This window comes from Scatophagus argus, chromosome 14, assembly GCF_020382885.2.
Source record: "Scatophagus argus isolate fScaArg1 chromosome 14, fScaArg1.pri, whole genome shotgun sequence".
Taxonomy (NCBI): Eukaryota; Metazoa; Chordata; class Actinopteri; family Scatophagidae; genus Scatophagus; species Scatophagus argus.
The window spans coordinates 5,585,745-5,608,701 of NC_058506.1; the positions used below are offsets into that span (position 1 = coordinate 5,585,745).

Consider the following 22,957-nt stretch of genomic DNA (forward strand, 5'->3'; position numbering starts at 1 on the left):
TATTGGTCGGCTTTCGGAGTGTTGTGCCACCTGAATGGTTATTTTGTGGGTGTGTGCGATTCATTCGATTGACTGTTGTAAATCTTCATTGGTCAGTACAAAACCTGTAGTGCCATTGGTCTAGAACGTTTAGTTTCCCTTTTGACTATTGGCTAATGCTGTTGTCATCGCACAAGAATGCGGAAGTCGTGTAGTGTACTGAGTCACCGTCGTGTCAGCTGATTCTTTCTGAGTGAGTAACTCGATTTATTTTTTAAAATTAAGTAACTTCTAGGTAATGTATTGTGTGTGACATGTGCTTGGACTGTCAGACTTGTGTTGGACGTGTGAACCTTGTGCCGTTTTGTCGTTTTCTGTTTGCAAATAAGCGGATTTTACACCTCAATCTCCAGTAATATTGTCATCCGGCAGCTAGCATGATGCTAACGTTTGCAAACACTACACACACACACGCACACTTTCGGTTTGTCTTAACTAGTCCCCTTGTAGCGCAGTGCCAGTCTGTGGTGAGGCTGTCGTCTACTTTCACTTTCACCTTACATATGTTTAAACTTTATACCTGTCATCATACGTTCACACCTGTTGTGTTGTCACAAGTGAAACGGAGCGCATGTTATTCACTTCTACGGAGGCATGGACATTTTTTCTAGTTAGACTGATTGTTTTTTTCTTTTTGGTCAGCGGAGTTCACCCTGGAATCTCCCCCTGCTCTGGAAATTTATTTTATACACATGAGGAAGAGAAACTGTTTTTCAGAATTCACCCTAATGACTGATGATCATTTTGCCTCGAAACACCTGGCAATTGTTTCGAGCATTTCTCCCTATTCAATAATATCTCTGCAGCTCCCACAGTGCACATAAATTAGCCTTGATTTGGTTAATTCATTTTCAGAATAGCTTATTTATCTTCGGTAGATTTGTTTCAGAATGTGTGTGTCTCAGTTTTGGTATTTATTGTAATTAGAAATTGATTATTTTCGTTAACATTTTTATATAGTTCTCACTCTGCCGGTTTATTAGGTGTCAATAAATCCTCCATTCAGGAAGATTATAATGTTCAGAATGATGCTGCAGTTGAGCTACTGTAAAATTATGTTGCATTACGTTAAGAAATGTTTCTAATATTTTACTTGCCCCTAAACTAACTGCCATCACGGCTGTCCTCAAAAGCCCAAACCCAACATTCATGTTAAGCTTATATGTATGGCATTTGAAAAATCTGATGTTTGTATTGAAGCATACATTACCATTTGAATATTAATGCAAGCTTACCCTGAACGCTTGGTCAGATCCACATTTCTTTTTACTTTTTACTTAATCAGACAGTTCCTGATTTTAATCAGTTCCTGTTTTTTAATGTTTATCAGTGTAACACTATATTTTAGTGCTTGTGTTAGAGAAAACCTTTAGATGTTAGTGTTTTTTTTAAGGAAACATAGAAAAGGAAACATGTTTTTATCCCTAAAAATAAGCTGTCAAAAAAGTATCAGGTATTTTGTCAGTACCAATGAAGATGATATGGTAGGTACTGCATGTGGAATATCATTTTTGTTTTCCTCAGAAGACATTTACATGTGTAAAAAAATATTCCCCTTTAAATATGACAACACCCACTATTCAGCCTTTAGTGTGATGTTTATTTTTAGAATTTACTGTAAACTGGTGACAGATTTATGGGGAAGAAGTCATTGCACAAGTGTTATCAGTGTTTTGAATTACCATCTGTATTCTCCCCTAGCTCATTTCCCTAAAACCTAAAGCAGAAAGATCACAGACAGGCTGCCACAGTTGTAAAGAAATAGTAAGGCTTTACAAAATGATGCTGTTCTTCGAAAAATGCTTGCCCATGATCTTGAAACATGGATAATTAATAATAAAATGCACTAATTTAACAGGAAACATGCAGAATTGCATGTTGATGCTTCTGTAGAGCTGCCCAGCTTTTGTCCCTATTGGCTCATTGTCTTGGTTTCACAGACCCTATATGTACTCTATGGTTCAGTCTCGGCTCTCTCATCAGCCCTTTTTCCAACAGCAGCAGGCAGCTGTTTTCAGCCAACAGGCTTCGATAAACTCACTGTATTAAGGTTGTCATGATGCCAGAATTTTAAACGTTTATGCAATGCTAGCATTAAAAACAGGAGACTTGATACTCCTTTTGATACCGTGGCAAAAAGAAAATGCCATAGGAAAATTAATAAGGTAATTTTTTTCCTTTTTTTAAACTAACAACTTGCTTACAGTGGTGATAGTGGATGCCCAGATGTTAACATTTATAATAATGTTAATATCTGTTTGTTTGTTTATCTACTTACTTTTTATAGCTTTCTTGTTTGTAATGCAAAAAATGAATTACTCTCAATGGAAAGTGGGAGAAACTTTCTACCTGTATGATTATTCAAGCAGGTGTGCCCCCACACTCTTTTCGTTTTTCTGTTTTATTTTCCTTTTTTTGTTTTTTTTTTAAAATGTTAAAAATCATTAAATAAAATCAGAATCAGAATTCCTTTATTAATCCCTGGAGGGAAATTCTTGAAAAAAAAAGTAAACAAAAAACAAAAGTTACGCTAGTTTTACTTTGCTTACCTTACACTTCATTTCATTAATTTTTTTAGTGCACATTTCTTTTGTACAGTTAAATTAGCTGACACTGTTTTGGACTCACTTGGTGACTCATATTGCTTAGAGTGTGATATTGTTCCTATTTGAAAGAAATTATGACTGCTTGCTTACATCTGGCGACTTCTTGATTAGTGACTGATCGGCCGTGAAAGCTGTCTGTTCTGATAAATTTAGTCACAAGCGGAGGTGGGTGAAATGTAGAAAGTCCGTGCCCTGTAGTATGGCTTCTTTCTGTTTGAGAAGCCTGGCACCAGAGAGTGGGAGGGAGTAAGAGTAAGCAATAGAGACAGAGTGAGAGAGGGAGGGAGGGAGGGCGGTATGTCATGCACTGGATTACAACCATTATGTGTTTGGGAGAGAGACTACTGCTACTTTGCAACGTACTGAGCTTCAATTCAACCTTAAAACGTGCACAAGCCTTTCAACAAAGGGTTTGCAGACCCAGCACTTTGTGCAGGTAAGAGAAATCGACTTTAAAAATACAGTTTTGTAAGTTGAGAAGTAGTATTTTTTTTTTTCTTTTTGTGGAGCTGTGTGCAAAAGGGGGTGTGTCTGGAGAAAAAAAAGTAGTGAAGTGAGACAGTTAGAACTTCAGTCCTAAACTGTGTCCTTGTAATTAATGTATTGTATCTTAGTCTGTTTCCTAAACACAAGGAAGTGAACACTGTTCATGTTTTGCCTATAGTGTCTAGCTGTGTGTTTGAGACTCTCGATTGTAAACTTACACTCAGCTTCCTGACTCAACTTGCACATGCACAGGAAGAGAAGGCAGTGCAGTACTTCTTTTTTTTGGGGTGGGGTGGGGTTTGCACTCATTTTAGAGAATTAGTTGCTTTATTATGTGTGCAGCCAGTGTAGCAGTGTGTGTTGGGTGTGTGAAAGAGTTGTGGAGTTTGTCTAGAAGTGCTGTCTACTTCTCCTTCACCTATCTGTTTGGCTGCTGATAATCACATGAGGAATGTTCAGTTGACATTTCCTGTAAATCAGACTTTTCTCCCATCAGGTCAGTTCAGGTGATCTGCTCCAAGATTTCCAACGTGGCGTCAGACTTCACACATGTGGCTGCATGCCTGTCTGCAGCCCTGCATGTGTGGACTGTGTTTACATTGACCTGACCTGATTTGTAGAGAGTAGTTCTTGTTCCAGACAGCCAGTTTAACCATCACCCTGTATGAACCATAATCTTCTGAGAGTTGTTGTATTGTGGAGTTTTAGTTGTGGCAGCAGGGGGTCGATTGATATAATGCAAAGTACGTCCATACTCAGCTTCTTCAATACCTTGTGATTTTAGTGCCAGCTTTCATTCTACTTGCTGTACTTTAAACCAAGAAAGGTTTTTGGAATCCAGCCCTTTGTGCAATCACACTCACTCCACAACCGCCCACACACACACACACACACACACACCCCATGTCTGAAGGTAGTGTGTTTTTATGTTGGCAGGAGTCATTGCTGGCACAGCAGAGCCCAGTAGACGGGAGGAGAGGGAGGGATCTGAAGAGGAGTGCCCAGATCAACTGTCTACAGCCTTGGCAGCATGGTGAGCTAATCGCACTATTGGGGAGAGGGCTGCTGTGTGTGTATATATATATATATATATATATATATTGTGTGTGTGTATGTGTACTCTGCTTAGAGTCCTGATTGCTATTAAACTGTACACCTCTCTGATAATGACAATTTGGGCCTTTTTCACTCTTGCACAGGAAGTGGCTCAATACTCTCACAGGCCAAAACAAAGTGCAGGGTTTTGCAACATGTTTAACAACAGAAAGTGCTACTCAGACTTTTTTGACTTTTTTAACAAGCCACACGTGGTGTTGGACTGCAGCGTTAAATGTACATGTTTCCACATATTTTCAAATTTCCAGTTATCTATAGAGGATACTGGGCCAGCCTATACTGGTCTATCATAATACACAGAAACATTACATGTTCTAAGGAAGTACGAAAGTACTAAGGAAGTTGTCCGTGCTCTTGTTTATTCCATGAGGGTGCGATAAAAACTTGTGTGTTTGTTATAGCATGATAAGGAAGACAAATTTTGATAAGTGATCAATCGTGCTTTAAAAAGACAGTACCTCCAACTTGTTCTTGGTTCAGCAATCACATTTGGGCGTGTTTTTGGGTGGGAAGCCATTGAGGGATCATCAGAGGCTGCTACTGGTTGTTAATGGTGCCTACACCGAAGAAGGGTCTGGATATCTTGGATCCTTTGATCCTTTGGATCCTTTGAATCAATAAATATGCAAACAAATAACTGAATAGAACAATTTACCCATAGTCAGCACCATGCAGGGATTTCTGGAACACCAGTTTAAGTGAGTGAAAGTCAATCATCCTAAGGCTATAGTTTCCTCAGCAGCATTACAACTTTATGGCATAGTTTTTTTTCATCTAAGAATGTGATGCTGAGTCGGTAAAAGTACTTTGTAGAAGGTAACAGATGTTGCAAGCCTTTGATGTAGTGTCCTGCTACGTGTCTCCTGTACAACTGTCTCTGTGTTGTACATCCAGACCCATTCACATGAAGACGCTTGTGGCAGTATGGGACAGTGCAAAGTCCTTCAAACAAAACACTGAACATCAACATACTTATTCAATGATTCTTGTTTTGAATGTGAACGTCAGCTATATGAACAAGCTGTATGCCGTTGTCTAGTGGTGAGGGTGTCCACCCAAAAGACCAAGACATTGTCCTGCTATAGTAAATACTGAATTGGGATCTGTCCATTTATCTGTTGACTGCCCTCTAGTGGATGCTAGTGGCTGTTCGGCTCTGAGGCCAAACTAAAACTAACTGTTATGTAACATTACCATGAAAGGAATAGGCACAAAATGATTGAGAAATGATTGTACTGCTTCAAGTTGCTGCATGCACCTTTTTCTCAACCAGAGCCTTTCTTTGAAACTGCTGAGTCACAGCTTCTACTACACATGAGACATGCAGTGGTTCGTCTAATCATGCTGCAGTCGTGGGCATGCAGGTTGTCATTAAATTGGAATACAACATGCGGGATGCAAGACTATTTGTAGGTCCCAACTCTAACTGCATTTCAAGTGAGCCATGCAAACTGTGCTTTTTATTTTACAGTAATTATAAAGTGCATATGTTAACGATGAATTGAATTTGACTGAAGTGCTCCATTTCTTAAGCTTAAGAAGTGTGCATTGATGGGGCTTTTCAAATTAGATGTTAAGTGTATATTCTACTTCAGTTTTTGCAAAGAAAATAGATAATACTGTATGTTATAATAACACAATTAGAGAATTTGGAGAAAAACCCAGGACACATGCTGGCCTGTCCCTTTTTCGTTTCGTGACCATACAGTAAATGTATGTCAGCCAGAATAGATTGTGCTTTAACAGAGGAGAAGCAGTGAACAGATGAGTGACAAATTCTTCTTGAAACTAATGATTGTAGCTTTTATGTGACGGAAATAGGAAGTGTAACAGGAGGATGTGTGTCCCAAGGTTCTGGTCAACTGGTTCCACAGAATGCCGCCGTGGCTGGCTGCCCGGCTCTCAGCCTCTTTTTGGGACACACAGTGGAGCTCTCTGGGCTTAATTGATGGCGGGGCTGATGAACAATGTGCCCATCGAGGCATCTAAGATGGGAATGCATACCTCATCTAGTCCTATGTTGAAGTTCAGTTGACTGACCTCTCCTTGCTTAGTGTGTTGCACTGTGTGTGTGGTTGTTGCACCTGTAACTGCACTCAACAGTGATGTTAGGTCTATTGAGCACTCCTTGAGTACTTTTTTGCTGCAACAGATGAGTTCAGTGACTGGAGATCAGCAAGTTACTCTATGGTGCTTGATGCACATTCATAGCACAGTATATGCAGATCTTATTGTAAGAAAGTAACACTACTACTACACAAAACTGCTACAACATATGATATTTCTCTCTGTTCTCAGTTGATGTTGATCTCAGGGGTTTTTTTCTCAGGTGGGATTGTGAGATGCTTGTTCCAGCAGTTTGTTCCACAGGTAACATGATCCTTTTAATCCTGTCCTGTGAAGCAGCGCTTAATTGCCTCCCAGCCTCTAGCTTTTTCACTGAAATGAAACGGAAAGTATTGAGTTCATACCGTTGTGCGCTCGTGCTGCCGTATTGTTAGCAGGATAAGGCGAGCACGGAAACCAGGACAATGGGGTTATTTTACCCTGCCTTCACTACCCACAATGTGTTTTAATTCTACCTCCCAGGGTTTGTGCTGAATTAGTAAGAGAAGTTTGTGGTTCTGTGTTACTGCCCCATATGATGTCACCTGCTGCTTACATAAGAATTAAGTCACCTGTATGTAAGCTTTTTTCCCAAACACCCTGACTAGACACCAGAAGCTCTCAGCCAGAGGTTTCATTCCTGATTGTTATTAATGACTATAGCTCTTTCCTTAAAAGGTCTTTTGCTTTTAGCACTGTTTGACCCTTCTCTTGTTCCTAAAGTCTGACTTTCATTATCCAGCCTCCTGCTCCTCTTTTTCAGTCAGTTTAAATAATGGTAACTGTGTTATTTTGATTGAGTAGAAAGAAAATGTTAAAAGGGCAAGCACGTGTTGTTGTGAGTCTAATGGACAGCCTGAATTTTATTGCTTTTAAAGCGTCATATCAAGTGAAAGGGTCAAAGTTAGCACAGCTAGCTACAAGACCGGGATCCTGAAATAATCTTATCTAAAAAGTGTGTGAAAAGTAAGTAAGATAGTAAAATAAATACATTACATTATAAATGTGTGTGTGTGTATATATGTGTATATATGTGTATATATATATATATATATATATATATATATATATGTATGTATATATATGTATATATATATATATATATATATATATATGTATGTATATCTCATAGGCGTTCCAATATTTTGTAGAGTTTGAACAGATTTCAGCTCCATGTACTGCCTAACACCTCTAGCCTTATTCATATCCTACTTCTATGGCTGTGTGTCAACATGTAGGCTGACACTTTGTGTTGGTAACTCGCTGCCCTCCTTTCCTAAAATAAAACCTGAGACACAAGAGGCCAGATCTGGTGCTCAGTTTTGCGTCTGATTTGGGCTGGGCCCATCAAAGATAAACCAAGATGGAAGTTTCACTGTTACTATTATGTGTTATCCACACAAATTATGTTCCATCTAAACATGGTTTATTTTTGAATGGTATACTTGTTGTGATTATACTGAACGTCTGAATAAAGACTTTTTTTTAATAGTCTCGCTAATCTTGTTAAGGGAAAGCCTTCCTCACTTCCAAACACGTCGAGCTTGAGCTTGTCAGGATACAAGAAGTCCTAATCATTGGGGTTTTGCCAAAGAAATAATGACTTCAGACTGAGGTGCTGAGTGATTTTCTGTCACAACATCACAAGACAGAAGCTGGCGTAACTTCTACACTGTACATTCCTCTGCTTCTTACTCATCATGACAGCTCACCCAAACAGTTGTGCAATTCAAATCAAGGTTTATTGTCACATGCACAATAATAAAAAGCACAACATGTAGTGAAATTCTTGGAAAGGTGTTGTGAAGCAAGTGTGTTTTGTCTTAGCTGCAATGCAGGATGCATTATTTTACTTCTACGTTTTGAGTCACAGGCCCACCATGTGAAATGAAATGATTCTCTGTGAGGTTCTACTTGATTTGTAGAAGCGCATTTTATCACATCAGATGCATGAGTCCATTTACATGATGAGGGGGAGGTCATTCTGCACGAGTGCAATGCATCAGGCGTCCTGCAGCATGAGGCTCTCCCCTCTAATATGTAGACATACTGAAGGTACAAGTTGATGATTCAGATTAGACATTGAAATATAGCGACATTTGAAAATTTGGATTTATACAATCTGCATGAAATAAACGTGTTTTTATGTTTATGTTTTATGTTTGAGCATGCTATATTCAGCGGAATAACCTTGAACCTCATAATTATAGTGCAGTATATATGTGCTATAAATTATGTTTTTGGTCCAAAGTTGAATGACACGTTATATATCACTACATGTTTGTGATTTGAAATATTTATCTTCACTGGATTAGTCATACTGGCGGTGTCCTGTTTATTGTGTGTTTATTAATGCAGCAGAATCAATGTCAAGTGTGTAGGTTTTGCATTTTGCTCATGGCTATAATTCATGGCTGTAATTTTATTAAAATAACAGATATATTTTCTTTTATATAAGTGATCCTCTGGAGAGAGGCACTTTAGAATTATAGAAATACAAAAGCTCACATTATTCTGATCATATTGTAACTAATAGTGTGTAACATGCAGGGTAAAGCTATGACATAAATTTAGATCAGCTTCTGTTTGTGATGATACAATTTGCTGCCTGCTGCTATTAATAACGCTGTTCAAAGTGGTGATTTTATGTGTCCAGTATTTGTAAGCCTGGAGTTGGAGTGTGTGCGCCTACATCTACTAGTACAACCAATATGACGGCTCTCCATTGGCCTTTTATTTCAGAATGACGATGTACCGTGTCAAACTTACATTAGATCACCTCCACCGGTAAAATTAATCCTGTTGTAACAGTGCTGCACTGAGCATTGAGCGTATGCTGCATGTACTATGTTATACGTGTTACATAATGTTGGGTCATGCAGCTGAAGGCAGGTGGCTGTCACGATTCATGGAGGAGACTGGGGTAAGAGAGGGGGAAGGGCTGTGTGTTCCCCTGTAGTATAAGTGACACAGTATACACCGTACACAACCAGTGACCTTCTTTGATTTCCAGCGAAAGAAAGTGCTGTTTTCTGCAAACATGTACTGCACTTGTGTTAGACAGTGCAAAGAAGATGCTCAGAGACACAGGACAGGAAGACTTTATGGCCGTAGATTGCTGTGTCACTGGAGATCTCTGCATAGGCTTGTTCTCCTCACTACCCTCCCTCCTCTGTCCTCTGCCACACATTTACCTCCTGCACTAGATCAGTTGCTGCCAATGCAGTGGTTTTGTGATGGGACACTGTCCAACAACCGGATGGGGTGTCCTTCTTTTCTGTCTGTCTATGAGTTTTCTTCAGGGTTTGTTTTGCGTTCAGCTTAGTCTATGCACACAGCAACTAGCATACAGTGTGAGTGCTTGGGAAAGAGCCATGTTATACTGCGGTTGATGTCAGGTGGTGCACGTCTGGCAGTCAGAGCCTCTCCTGGATGCCGGCGGTACGCTCTAGGCTTTACCGCCTTGTTGTTGAGGGAGAAGCATATTTATTAGGAGATGTCGGTGAAGGGTGAACAAGGAGGGAGTGGGGGAGGAGTAAGGGATGAGAGGGAGACGGGGGAGAAATGTGAGCATGTGAATGTGAGAGAGGGAGGTAGATGCGCATGCAGAGGGTGGAGCCTAACGTCAGGCAGTTCCCTCTGTCTTCCGTTCTCTCCTGCTCTCTCGTCTCGCTACAGTTGGAAAGGTACATCTGCAGTCATTTCATCACTTTTGCTTTCTCCTCACTTCAAACTCGGCTGACCGGGTGGACTGCTGCTCTCATTTTGGACTATTATCCCTCTCTCAGCAGTGCAAAAGGGTTGTCTTCAGACACCAGCGTGCTCTCTGGGTGTGGGCGTGTGTGTGTGTGTGGGGGGGGGGTGTTCCTGAATGAGCGTGGACTGCCGTGTTGTCCCACAGCACCTCTTAAGAAGAGGGAACGTGCAGAAGGTGGTGGTGGGGAACGTGGCAGCAGCAGGCAGAGGGGTTCGGAGTGGATGAGGGGTGGAGAGGCTCCGGCTGGGAGAAGAATGGTTATGCCGGCTCCTCGTGCACTGGTCGTGCTGCTGCTCTATAGACTGCGTGTCTTTCAGGCACAGCCCTGCCTCTCCTCGACATGAGCCTCGCAGGAAGGGTGTCCTGCTCCATGCTCAACTGCTTTGTAAGTCCACAGGCTTTTATTTGGATGTTGATTTGCGAGTCTGGTTTGTGATGTGTGTGTATTAAATCCCTCCCTAACTTGCCTGCTTGTGTTTGCCTGTTGGCCAATCAGTAGGGGGTGGGGGGGTGGGGGGTGTTGCTCGACACACGTGAGCTCTGCAGTTATCGGTGAGTAACCAACACTTATTCCACACTCCACATACAAATAAATGAATTTCCTCAGCATCCTCCTCAGCATTTGATGATGGAAGGCTACTTTACTACTCTCGTCACCTCAGTTGTGTAGAGAGCTTTGAGCTGCCGGTGTGTTGATTGACAGGGTGGAGAGGGGGAGCCTGTCAGGAGTAAGACGTGTAAAATGTGTGCACTGCTGAGAGGGAACACTTTGTGCAGTCACTATTCAAGCATTAGAATAGTGAAATGTGTCCACTGCAGTGGAGGGCCTGCACTGACCAGTTTGCAGATGGTGACTGAGAACAGGTGTTTTTCTTGGTTTGCATCAAGAGACAGAGTGGTGAAAAGGCTGAGGATTTAGGAACAATGCTAGGTGGTCCTAGCCTCATGTCCCTGAACCTAAATTAGATGATGGTTCACAAGTTAACCTTTGTCCTTTCAGTGATGTCCACTGACAACTGGCTTACTTAGCTTTAATCAAGTCTCTTTTTCCTTTTTTTTTTTATATCAAACTTTCCAGATTGGTTAAAAAACATATTTATGTCACAGATTTTTTTCTTATTCATATATTTAATTTTGCAGTATTATAATTTTACTGTTCAAAGAAAATTTAAGTAAATCCATCTAATGGAGATATTTTAGCTTTGACATTTCCATTCACAGGGCTATGGCGCTAGTGTGGCTAAAAATGATCACTGACAATAGCAACAGACAGAACAGTAAAGGGAAATTGGTTGAAATGATACTTGTAAAACCAGTAGACATAAGTGTCTTGTGTTGATTCAGATTCACAGATTCAGTGCACAGACCTACTGAATCTTGACAGCACTGAAGGATTCCTTGCATTTTAGCGTCAAACTGTGTGATGCTAATATTGGGGATGCTCTGCTTTAATTTGTAACACAGTTTCTTCCAGAGAAAGTGTTGCTTGTAGAGTTACCAGGTGGATGAAGAAGAGTGCAGCTGCTGGTTTCTCTTCTCATTTGTTTGTAACCAGACATGATCAGGCTTTACACAATTTATGATCTCTCTGTCATATTCCTGTGGTGCAGCTGAGTTGTCAGTTCCTCGTCTCCGTCACTGTCTTTAATTTAGAATCCATGTCCCCTGTTACTTAAGTGGACAACAGCTCTGTTGTTCTGTGGAAGAAGGCCACAGTGTTGTTCTAACTTTTTATCACCATGACATTTGTGATTCGACTATGGAAAAAAACATCTCCAGTTACTGTTCCTTCACTCTCCAATATGTTATGTTTATCTCCCTCTGCGATATGTTGTCTGCACCAAATGGAACAATAAAACGCCTAATTGAATTGGTTAAGATTTTTCCATGACTCAGATTCTATTATACCCACTAGCTAAATGAATCATGGGTGTAAGTACATCCAAAGCTTTTTGGGGATGCGCATTATGTTTTATACAGGGCTTCCCATTGAGTGTAAAGGTGGCTAAGGTGTGGAACATGTGTGACATGCGTGGCAGACACAGTTTCTGTGCATACCTTTTGGTTAAAAAAACAAAATCACAATTTTACTTTTTGTTTACTAATTTGAGGACCGACAAAGAGACGGGACAGAAATAGGACAATTGGCCACAAAAGTTGATGGCAAAAACAATGAAGAAAAGAATGATGAATTAAAAAAACACTGTTCAGTGCAGTAAAACACTGGGTGCTGGTTGGTCAGTGAATCACCTGACAGGACAGTTATTGAATGAAGTGTATTTTAGCATTCAAAATAAGTGTGCTACATGAGACAAATTGTATTTTTTTGATTTTAGTATATTTTTTTTTTTTCAGCGACATTTTCCCTGATTTCCCCAAGTCAGCAAAAAGGTGTCATTCAAACAGTAATTTATTGATAGTCCCTAAACCTCTGTAGACAAGAGTTTGGGTTCAGAGGGGAACTAAGGGTCCTGAGTGAAACAGTAAGTATCTTTCTTTCATTAAAAACACACATTTGTTTGCCTCACAAATAATGGCATTTCAACTTTATCTTTCATAAACTGGGAATGTGCCATTTTCTGTGTGCCTCCACACACAAGTGCTGTACATGACGTGTGCGCTCGGTATAAGTGTGTCAAAACAGTTGCTGATTAAAGGCAGAATAGTATGTACTCAAAAAAATCGGCAGAATTTGTGTCAGAATTTTCAACAAAGTTGGCAGACAATTATGCAAAGAGTCAAATGGGCCAGAAGAACCCTGTCTTTACCATCATGCACCCTCTGTGGTACCTGTGATGGGCCTGGTGTTGGCTCTTACCACTCTGCCTGACACTAAGACACTGACAGCCCTAAGTCACACTGAGGAAGCTATCGTGACCACAGTGGCCTGATAAAATGCAACAATATGACGCAGAGCAGGTTCTCCTTTTAATGAGAAAAATAGTAAATCTTTTCATACCTGCACAAAGATGAAATTTTTCCCAGTTCAACATCTGTGGCCTTTGAGGTTAAGCTGTTTTCTCGATAAGACCTTTCCCTTGATTATTTTATCTTTTGTTTTTCATTCTGTAAATGTTCCCCTATGTATTTTTTTTCTTATCCTGAACATGCCTTCATAGAAATATCTGTTTACTTCTCTGTGTTACTCCAACTTTGTATGTTTCAGAAGAATTCTGTGCCTACCTAATCCCCCCGGTTGTTGGACCAGAGCCCAGCTTTAAGACCAAAATGGGAGTGATCATTTAGAACACAGTGGCCTATGAAATATTAACATAGTCAGAGAGAGGACAGGGAGACAGAAAAATGCATTTGAAAAGATTCCTCACACTCTGCCATCTCTTGATCTTGACCTTTTACTCAGACTGCACTGCCTAATGTACATTTTACAAAAAAGTATATCTTTGCCATTTTTCATTTCATATTTGCTTCCTTTTATTCTGCTTTGTCTTTTTCTCCTTTTATTGACTCCATTCCTCCTCTTTCTAACACCTAACATCTCATTTGGAATCATGTTTCTTTTTCAGATGGATGAATAAATAAATTTCAGCAAATAACCAGACACTTAAAACCAGATATATGAGCCCATCATCTCTATGTATTGTGGAGGTCACCTCTGCATCATGCAGTGACTTTCTAATCGGCACAACTCTCAGACAAAGCTGCAGTCAGATTAAGTAAATAATCTGGTGAGTAAAGACAGCAAATTGTTTCCAAAAGCTTTATAGAAAAAGAGACTCTGCTTTAAAAAAGAGGTTGTTGTATCCATGGCAACCAGACACTTATTCATGAAGACCATGCTTGTATCTGTACCTCTCTACCTATTTTACCTGCCCGTTTTGTTTTAGAAGACAGTTTTTTGCTCATTTTTTCCCCAAACAATTAAAACCTTATACTAATGTATTAAAAATAAGCTATCCACTCACACTCTGTTAACCTGCTATGTCAGTGCTGTCAACTCAGCTGCCAGCTGATACTACCACTGTTACAGCAGTACGTGTCATCAAGACATTACATGTATTATCCACTCTGACATTAATATTAGTGAAAGGCATTGAGGCATATGTGTGCACGTGCGCATGCCTGTCAGCTCCAGCTTTCTGATTGCGGGTTGGACAGCAGTGGGGGAGGGTGCAGAAGCTCGCAGCAGTGACAAAGCAAAAACGTGTCAGGCATAGGACAAGCTGTGCTCCATCTTTGTGAGTCGTTGGGAGTGAGAGCATTTCTCTTTTCCTTTAATCTTCTGTAAGCTGATTGTCTGTCTGGTTGCGGACCAAAAATTCAGAAAACAGACATGCCTCACTGCCTGTGTTTGTTTGCAAATGTAATGATGGAGTTTTAAGCCCTGTCTTGATCAGTTTTTGTTAGCCATGCGAGAGACTCGTGAAGCTGATGTGTCAAGGTTGTCTGCAGCAGAGGTTTCACTTGCTGCAAGTCTTCTTCCAAACACACCGATGTCTGTGCTTTAATGCAGCTCAAAGTATGTTTGAGTTCCCTTGACATTTTCTGCCCTTTCTTTAAACTGCCAAAATAGCTCGTCATTTGAACAGTTTGAAGTGTGGTATCTATGTTTATAAAGTTTAGCACCAATGCATCAGTATAAGCTAGTTTGTGTATATAGCCTGTGTCATAGATTTACGGAGCAATACAGCATCTATACAACTTTAAGTCAGCAGTTTTTTTTGCCTTTAAAAGTACACCGTGTTCTCACAGGCCTCTCAGAGGAGTGCAGTGTCAGGGCAGCTCCACAAGAGAATTGAGCAAATGGTGCCAACTATCTACCAGGTAGTGCTGCACAAAATGTAAATGGAAGCAGCAGAATGGATGGATTATTGATATGAGGAGGGTGGGGGCTGTAAAGATTGAATGCATGTTCCTTTTAACTGATTAGCATTGAATTTCTCAGGAGGAGGTTCCATAACGATAGATTCTTCAGTAATTTATGACCGCTGTCTGGCTGGCAGACCATGCTAAACTTTATTCCCTTAAACAAGAAAAAGAAGAAAAAAAAAAATGAACAAGCTAATGACTCTGTGTCTGGATGGCAGACAAGTGGTTCAGACTGCCCAGCAACAGTGTGTGAGATCAACCTGTAATGACCTGACCCTCTCAGGAAGCCTCTGACTGATGGCTTCTGTCATGGTCCACTCATTCTCTGGTGAAAATAAGTATAATTGATGATGCACAGCTGCCTCATCGCTCTTGATTCTGAAGACTGACTCGGGTCAAAGGTTGAGAGATTTGTTGAGCTCTACATTGCAGAGGGATTTCAGTTCAGACAAGTTTACCAGCCCATAATTGAGGCCTTGACTGGAGTAACTTTTTCTGAGAGAAGCACCACAGTTTGAGTTTTAAATGCAGTATTTTTACAGCAAGATTTGGAAAAATGCACACTAGCTTTGTTTTACCATGCTGCATTCATGTCATGTCATTTAGACTGGAATTATGAGGTGCTGATTGGGGGAAAAAGTTTATGCAAGCCTTTGAATTTGTAACAGCAACTCTCCCACTTGGTGAACAACTTCAAACTGTGACCAACTGTTAAGCAACAAGGCTGCCAATCCTCCAATGCTGGCAATTGGATATAAATCAAATCCAATATTAACACTTTTTGTATCTGGTGTGTTTAGTTTAACTTCAAATATGTCACCACAAAAAACACACGAAGAATAATGGGAAGTTTCAAGATTCTTCCCGTTCTGCTGACATCGCATGAATGCACCTTTAGGCTAGTAAGAAGCTTCCACCTCACCTTCACCTTGAGTGTGTCTTATGTGGAGACACAGCTTTAGCATGAACATAAAGGCATCATTTGGAGAAAATGGAGCACCACATTAATTCCAGACAGCACTTGACGCAGAAGCATCTTTCAAGTGAGTGTAGGCATCTCAGTTTGGCACAGCCTTGACATCCAAGTCTGTGGCTGCCATTAGCACTGCCATTTATTACAATTGATGGTGTAGAAGTAGCAGGTAGGCTGACTTTGTGTAATGACTTATCCATCTAATCTCTCCTACACACAATTCCCATACCAATAATAAGACTTCACTACAAACTGCCTGCCTGCATGACGTTTACTGCCATTATGACATAGAAAAACATCAAATCCTCAAACCTGGTATCAGTGAAAATTTGCCATGTGTTTGAGAAATAGCTGAAACTATTAATTGCTTTCCAAAATAGTTGCTGACAAATTTACTGTTGATCCCTAAATTGTGTCAGCTGTGTCTTTGTTTTGTAGATGTAAACTGTTGATCCTCTTATGTAACAGAAGCTGATAAATGATGATTTGACTATCCTCTTCCTATGATCTCTGTGCCTTTTGAAATCAGATGGTGACAAGTTGGTGACTTGTAGAGGAAGGGTTGTCACTGTGGGAACACCATCTGTTACCAATGAATGGTTTGCTTATCATGTGGTTTAATCACTGGCTTGGACCTTCGGATGGCTGATGTAATGAATGTAAACATGGCAGGAGGTCTGCATGGTGAGTCGTCAGGGGGTATCCTGCTATCGTATGTGACATTTTTGCTGTGACCAACCTGAGCACATCAGTGTAGTCCATAAGGAGGCAGACTGTGGAGGAAACATACCTGAGCAAGTCATAGCAGAGTCATTGAGCTGGATAATGTTAGAGAAACTCTATGCTCCTGTATAGCTAACACTATGAGATGCTAGTATACATGTAAATGCAGTTCATGTCAAAGGACAAGGGCATGTTCTACAGTTTCATCATTTGATTACTTTCCACCCTTTTATCTTCTGTGATTGAAGTATGACCTACATCAAAGTGATCGAAGTAATCCAAGTATTTGCTCATTGTGAGAGGGTGACACAGGTACCCTAAGCTGCAAGGACAGGATCGACTGTCCTCTTTGTTCCTCTCATGTTCTCTTCTCTGCTCTTTCTTAAGATTTTGCAGTCTAATTTTAGCCAGCCGTCCATTATAGCTTGATAGGACTGCATTTGGATGTTTAATTTATCAGCAAGCTTTGAAATGTAACATTAATTTAGATTACATAGTGACCCTAGCAAAGAATTGTTAAAGAAGTCAATGTCAGTGCATGACTCATGAAAAACTGGTCAAGTGTGTAAAGTACTTTACTAAGACCCAGTATCTTTGTTTACACAAGACCGTAACACCCAGTCACAAAGTCTACAGCTTTTTGGTATCTCATGCCCAGTACTGTCTGTCGTTTGCACATGCATTAACTGCGTGCACTTTGCCAAAGCAATCAGAATATAAATATGTAGAAGTTGCATTCTTCTTCCAGCATTATTATTATCCAGTGGAAAGTGCTGTTTAGGATGGAATAGTAAACATTTTAAATATTAGGATTGTATGTGTCCTATTAAAGGCAATTTCAGATCTCTTGTAGTCAATATTTAATCTCCTACGTGACAACTGGGAGTTAGCTGCTGGAGATTGTGAAATTCCACCTGGCGTGCATCCTACATGAGATTCTGACCCCTCTGATGAATGCTCACTAAAAGAATACTGAGAGTATTTACTTTTTTTTTTTTTTTTTAATATGTACCTTTATGTGATGCATTAGAAGTATTTATCTGACCACCTCTGCATTGTTTTTGTGCAGGGTGAAGAAGGGCCTCCCAGTCTGGAGTATATCAAGGCCAAGGACCTGTTCCCCCAGAAGGAGCTGGTGAAGGAGGATGAAAGCCTTCAGGTGAGCCAAACAGTTTTTATCAGCCATTGACCACCAAAGCACAGCCATGCCTGCTTGGAATTCCTGCTACATGTCCGTGGAGTAGAAAAACCGGAACTGGCGAAAAGATCACTTCCACGTTATGACCTCATAACTCCTGCTTTCTGGTGTAGCACCACGGCACTCATTTGAAACACCCTGGTGTAACTTGAGTCCACCACTGTACAGAGTGTGATCACCAAAATATTACAACAAGAGTCACAACTCAGCAGGCCTAATGCCAGACACTGAAGGAGATATGACAACACTGGCCTGGAAGAGCAGTCCTTTTAATGCTCACCTTATTTACATTTTGTCTCTGTATTTATTCTAGGGCCATATCCCATACTGTTTAATGAAATCCACAGAATTCACAGCAGAGGATAAAGAACAGGGCCAATAAAAAACCTTTAGGTCACTGAAGTGAGAGGGATTTTCTGAGTCTATTCTACAATGAAGAACCCAGTTGCGAAACTGATGTGCAGCTTACTCTGTGCCCTCCATGGTGTCGGGTTTATGCTCTCTGGCTGTCTGGTGGTTAATGGAGCTGAGCATCATGTGTCTGAAGAACTGGACAAAGGGAAGGTGGAGGGATTTTCTCAGCCTGGGATCACTGTTGTTTCTGTCTTATGATTTTCAACTGAAGCGTGTTTGCACTTGGGTTGCAATGAAGTGCAGAGATAATAACCACCTGAATTTGTTTTTAAATAAAAGTAATTATTAAAGGTCTGCATGTCAGAAGACTGTGTCAAAGGTCATGGTTGACTTCTTTGTGTCCTGTTCAGTGGAGTGATATGACTGGAGAGGATCTGAAACATATCTGTTTCTGTACTAAATGCTGTTTTCATTTTGGTCACCTTGTGACACTTTCTCTGTTTCTGCACACTTATGCTTCACCTCCCCCAGCATTCACACATGCAGTCACACACTGTGTCTCTGCTTTTGTGTGTTTCTTTGTGCGCAGGCACCACCATGATAGTTTGTCTGACAGCTGATTTCTCTTACCACAGCTTTCCCTCAGGCAAATTACGGGCATTCCCTACTCCACCTTATTAAATACCCTGCTGCCCTCACTCCTGTGTGCATGCAAACCGCGGTACATGCTTACAGCTGTGTGTGCACACGTGTTCGTTCTCGCAGGCAGGCAGCCTGAACCGGAAGTCACGACTCATAAGTCAGGGAGTGTTATTCACAGGGTTTCTCTCTCTCCCTCTCCCTCTCTCTCTCTCTTGAATATATCTGCTGCTGAAGGCTTCATAGAGGAAACGTGACACAGTATCTTCTGCTGCACTTGCTGCCTGCTGATGACTCATGCACCTACTTTTGGAGCACTGCTTGTTTAATGCAGCTCCCAGTCTGTACAGCATGTTAACTATGGCATTCTCAGTAGGACGCGTTAGGTCTGTTCCACAGCAGAGACACAGACTCAATAGCTGCACAGTCTCATTTTAGCCATTTCTGCTGCTGTGAGACAGTATTTAATCCGAATTGCCTGCCTCCCACGAGTCATGACGAATGCGAAAATGCTTTAATTTAGGTTTTCCCTTTTTCTCTCCTTTGTTACATAGTAAAATTGTTTCTTCAGCTTTTTTTGTCACTGTCAACAAATCCAGAATTTTCAGCTTTGTTTGGGTGCCACATGTGTATGTGTGCCTGTCATTTTAAAATTGGTTGACTTACACAGTTGACAGTTTCTAAAAAAAAAATTACTGTCTGATTTTAGATATTCCATTTTTCAGAAGTCCAATGCAGGGTGCTAGGAGCCTGCAGCCTATATTTGGCTCTGTTGGTGTCTGAGTGCAGAGTACTATGTGCTCCATTTCCCAGGTTAAGCTGTACCCTTTCCCTCATCATGCTTCCTGTCCCAGCTCACGCACACATGTTCAGTTAGAGATGAGCAACAGCAGGTGCAGTGATAAATGTCAGGGGTTTAATGTGTTTTTTAACATAAGCTCTCTGGACCAACAGTGATGAAGAATCTGATACACTGACAGCTTTTGAGCTCTTGCCAGTCGACCGTATTCCAATAATAGTTTTGTTTTGTATTGTGTTTTGTTTTTCGAGGGGAGCAGTGAAAATCTAAGCTGACTGAGTAGTTGCTGACTTAGGTTCGTGGGTTTGGCCATCGCATTCAGCTCGTATGCTCTGTGCATTAATAAGGCTGTGCTTTTATCAGTGTAGGCTAATGTTGTTTCAAGTAAGCCTGATTTTCTGACATCTTACCATAATCCCCCATCTGCCCTGCTGCATGTCCTCTTTTAACATGCACCAATGGGTCCTCCTCTGCATGACTCAGCAGTGCCTGCTAATGCAGGATGAGGTAATGTTGTCTCTAAGCAACACTGTTGTCCTCACTGCTGGCAACTAAACAATGAGACCTGAGTTGCAGTTCATGGTCCCCACTGATTATGATTGTGCTAAAGCACCTAATATTAGTGCATGCAGGCATTCATACAGAAACCAAATGATGCTTAAGTGTGAAGAGGTCATGTAAAATAAGAATGACTTGGCTGACACAATCCTCAGTTTTTCAGATGCGAAAGAGAGTGATGCTTGAGCAGAAAATACATTTCCCAACAGATGTAAATGTTTCACATCAGGCAGAAGGATGATGTGATTTTATCTCTGTACCTAATGTTATAGCTTTAATCCTGCTGGTCAGCAGCAGCCATAAAAGGTCTTATAGGTCATCATGTTTAAATCCCTTGAAAAAGAAGCTGCAGTAAACACAACAGTTACATTGATCGGAGTGGTCAGTGCAAAATTGAAAGTGATTGAACTCATCCATTTCTATAAGAAATGAGACATTGTTTAGAAGTTGGCAGCTGTAGCTGTGTGGCTCTTCCATGTGGTCGGCTATTAAAGCTAATGCCCTGCCTCAGAGTGAAATGAAAAATGTTTTCTATCAACCTCTGTCAGGAACCAATTATCTTAATGTAGAAGTCTCATTGCAGCCAAAGCCTGGACTTGGCTCGGCCTGTAATAAAATGGGTACAAGTAAGAATGTTAATGGACAGTTTGGGATCCCTCACTGTACTGTCAGCACTGGCGCAGACAGTCTCCCTCCCAGCCTTGCGTGGCTGCTCATTCAGACTCACCAACAACTCTCTGTGTTCACAAAGGTCCTTGTGTAAAAGTACTATGTGCTAATTGGATGGCTACACATGCACACTGTTTCCCTCATGTCCTCCCTTTTTCATGTCTATCTGCAATCGTACAAGTTCAGCTTTTTGTTGGCAGGAAGATGTGAGTATGAACTTTGTTGGGTGTGTTTAATACTGAGAATTCTTTGAAAAAATTTCAATGCCCGTACCAATATTATGCTGAACGTTCAGTAATGATGCCAGAAACGTACACCTATTTGAGGAATACAAGGAATTTTTTCTGCAAAACCTTTTTAATGAAACTAAAATTCATGAGCATTTCTTCAGAGCAGCTCTGCAAGACCTTAGCTTGAACAGAATGCAGTCTTAAAATTATTATTTAAGATTGAAAAATATCTAAAGGGATGGCAATGTTTTTGAGCGTCCAACAGCTGTTTAATTTGTCCACCACTTTGTTCCAGACTTGGGCCATCCAGTGAAATATCTCATCATCTACATTTTTTACACACATTTGATTCCCAAACAATCACTCCTGCTGACTTTTGGTCTAGCACCACCATGAAGTTGAAGGGAAGTTTGGGATTTGAGTGAAATGTCTCAGCAACTATTGGATGGATTTCACAGCCATATTTATGTCCCGCTTAGAATTTATTGCAGTAACTTTTGGAATGTTTCCATCGGGGCCAACCATGTCAAAATCTTAAATTGACCAGTATTTTGATTTAAGATAATAAAATATTTACAAAGTAATGAAATTCTTATACTTCGGGTTAATGCAAACTAGCAAGCTGGTAAACATGTTAAGTTTTATGTCTGCTAAACATCAACATGCTATCTCAACGTAGCACTGTGCCTAATTAACTCCTCACAGATCAGCTAGCATGGCTGTAGCTGTGAATGTAAATGTGGATGTTATGATTTTATTCACAGTAGACATAAGAAAATGTGATAATAAATGTGTAAAGTGTTGGTGTCATGTTTTTGTTGCTCAGACCTCAACAATCACGTTTTGTGTCTCCACAGGTGCCATTCCCAGCCCTTCAGGGGGAAGGGGTGGAATATCTTGGCTATGCCGATGAAGCCATCATTGCCATTTCTAACTACAGGCTCCACATCAAATTCAAGGACTCTGTCATCAACGTGAGTGCAAGTCACAGAAAAGTCTCTGAGTTTCTCCTCAGTCCGAATGGCACAGTGCTGCTGTGCCGTCACAGAAGCCAACAGCAGGAGAGAGGAGCCCATAATGTGTAGTTTGGATGCACGGGCTTTTTCCTTTTCCCCCATATAAATTTTATAAACACATAATTGTGCTAACAAGGCAAATAACCCTGGAAATATTTTACATGGGGTACCAGTAAAGCAGTAGTTGGCATGAAATTGTTTGCACCACAGGAGTGGAGGGCCCTCTGATCTTCAGGCGGCAGGGTTTAATGTGACATCTAAGCTCCGATGGCCTGGCCTCTGCTGGCACTGATGTCCACTAGCTCGCTCTTGCTGACGTCAGGCCTTGCTCAAAGACAAACAGGCCAATTGTTTGCATTCACTGGCAGCGAAATTCCTCCTCCCTCTCAAATCCCTGTCATGTTTTCCAGAAGGATTCAGCTTCTGGAAAAGATGACAGGGATTTGAAAAGGAGGAGGAGGAGGAGATGAGGGCAGATCACCAGAGTGGTCAGGACACCTCTTCACCTCAACTTACTTTAGCAGAGGAGAGTGAGCTTAATGAGCTGAGTTTAGTCCTGGGCAGAATCCTGCCTTGACCTCAGCAGCATAAATGAATTCTGTATGAACGCCAACAAGCCACAACCTCTCACCCATACACGCTCCCCCCACCCCTTCACAACTCCTCCCCCTACTTCTAGGCTGTTTTGTTGCCCTTTGCTCCCATCAGTGTTTGTCTATCTCTCCATAATTTCCATTTGGCTCTTGTGTTCTGCAGAGAATCCCACTCCACAATCCACTCAGTTACCTATCATCTTTCAACCTCTGATGTTTTCTTTCCTGTTAACTCTTCATTTCCTTTTGTCTCCAGAATTTCTTTGGT

At 40.9% G+C, this 22,957-nt stretch overlaps 1 protein-coding gene across 5 annotated transcripts in view; it reads left to right on the forward strand.

The window, feature by feature from the left end:
• Positions 1-174: 174 nt before the first annotated feature.
• mtmr4 (myotubularin related protein 4) overlaps positions 175-22,957 on the forward strand; it is a 36,045-nt gene continuing 13,262 nt past the window's right edge. Inside the window, exons 1-4 of one of the 5 annotated variants that reach the window (XM_046410394.1) lie at positions 175-232; positions 4,068-4,164; positions 17,703-17,792; positions 21,938-22,054. In XM_046410394.1, the coding sequence (XP_046266350.1) occupies positions 4,162-4,164; positions 17,703-17,792; positions 21,938-22,054 (210 nt within the window). In that variant the 5' untranslated portion in view covers positions 175-232; positions 4,068-4,161. Of the gene's footprint in view, positions 233-2,950; positions 3,082-4,067; positions 4,165-10,290; positions 10,496-17,702; positions 17,793-21,937; positions 22,055-22,957 lie in introns of those variants that run through there. The other 4 variants (XM_046410392.1, XM_046410393.1, XM_046410390.1 and 1 more) reach the window with 4 other exon arrangements.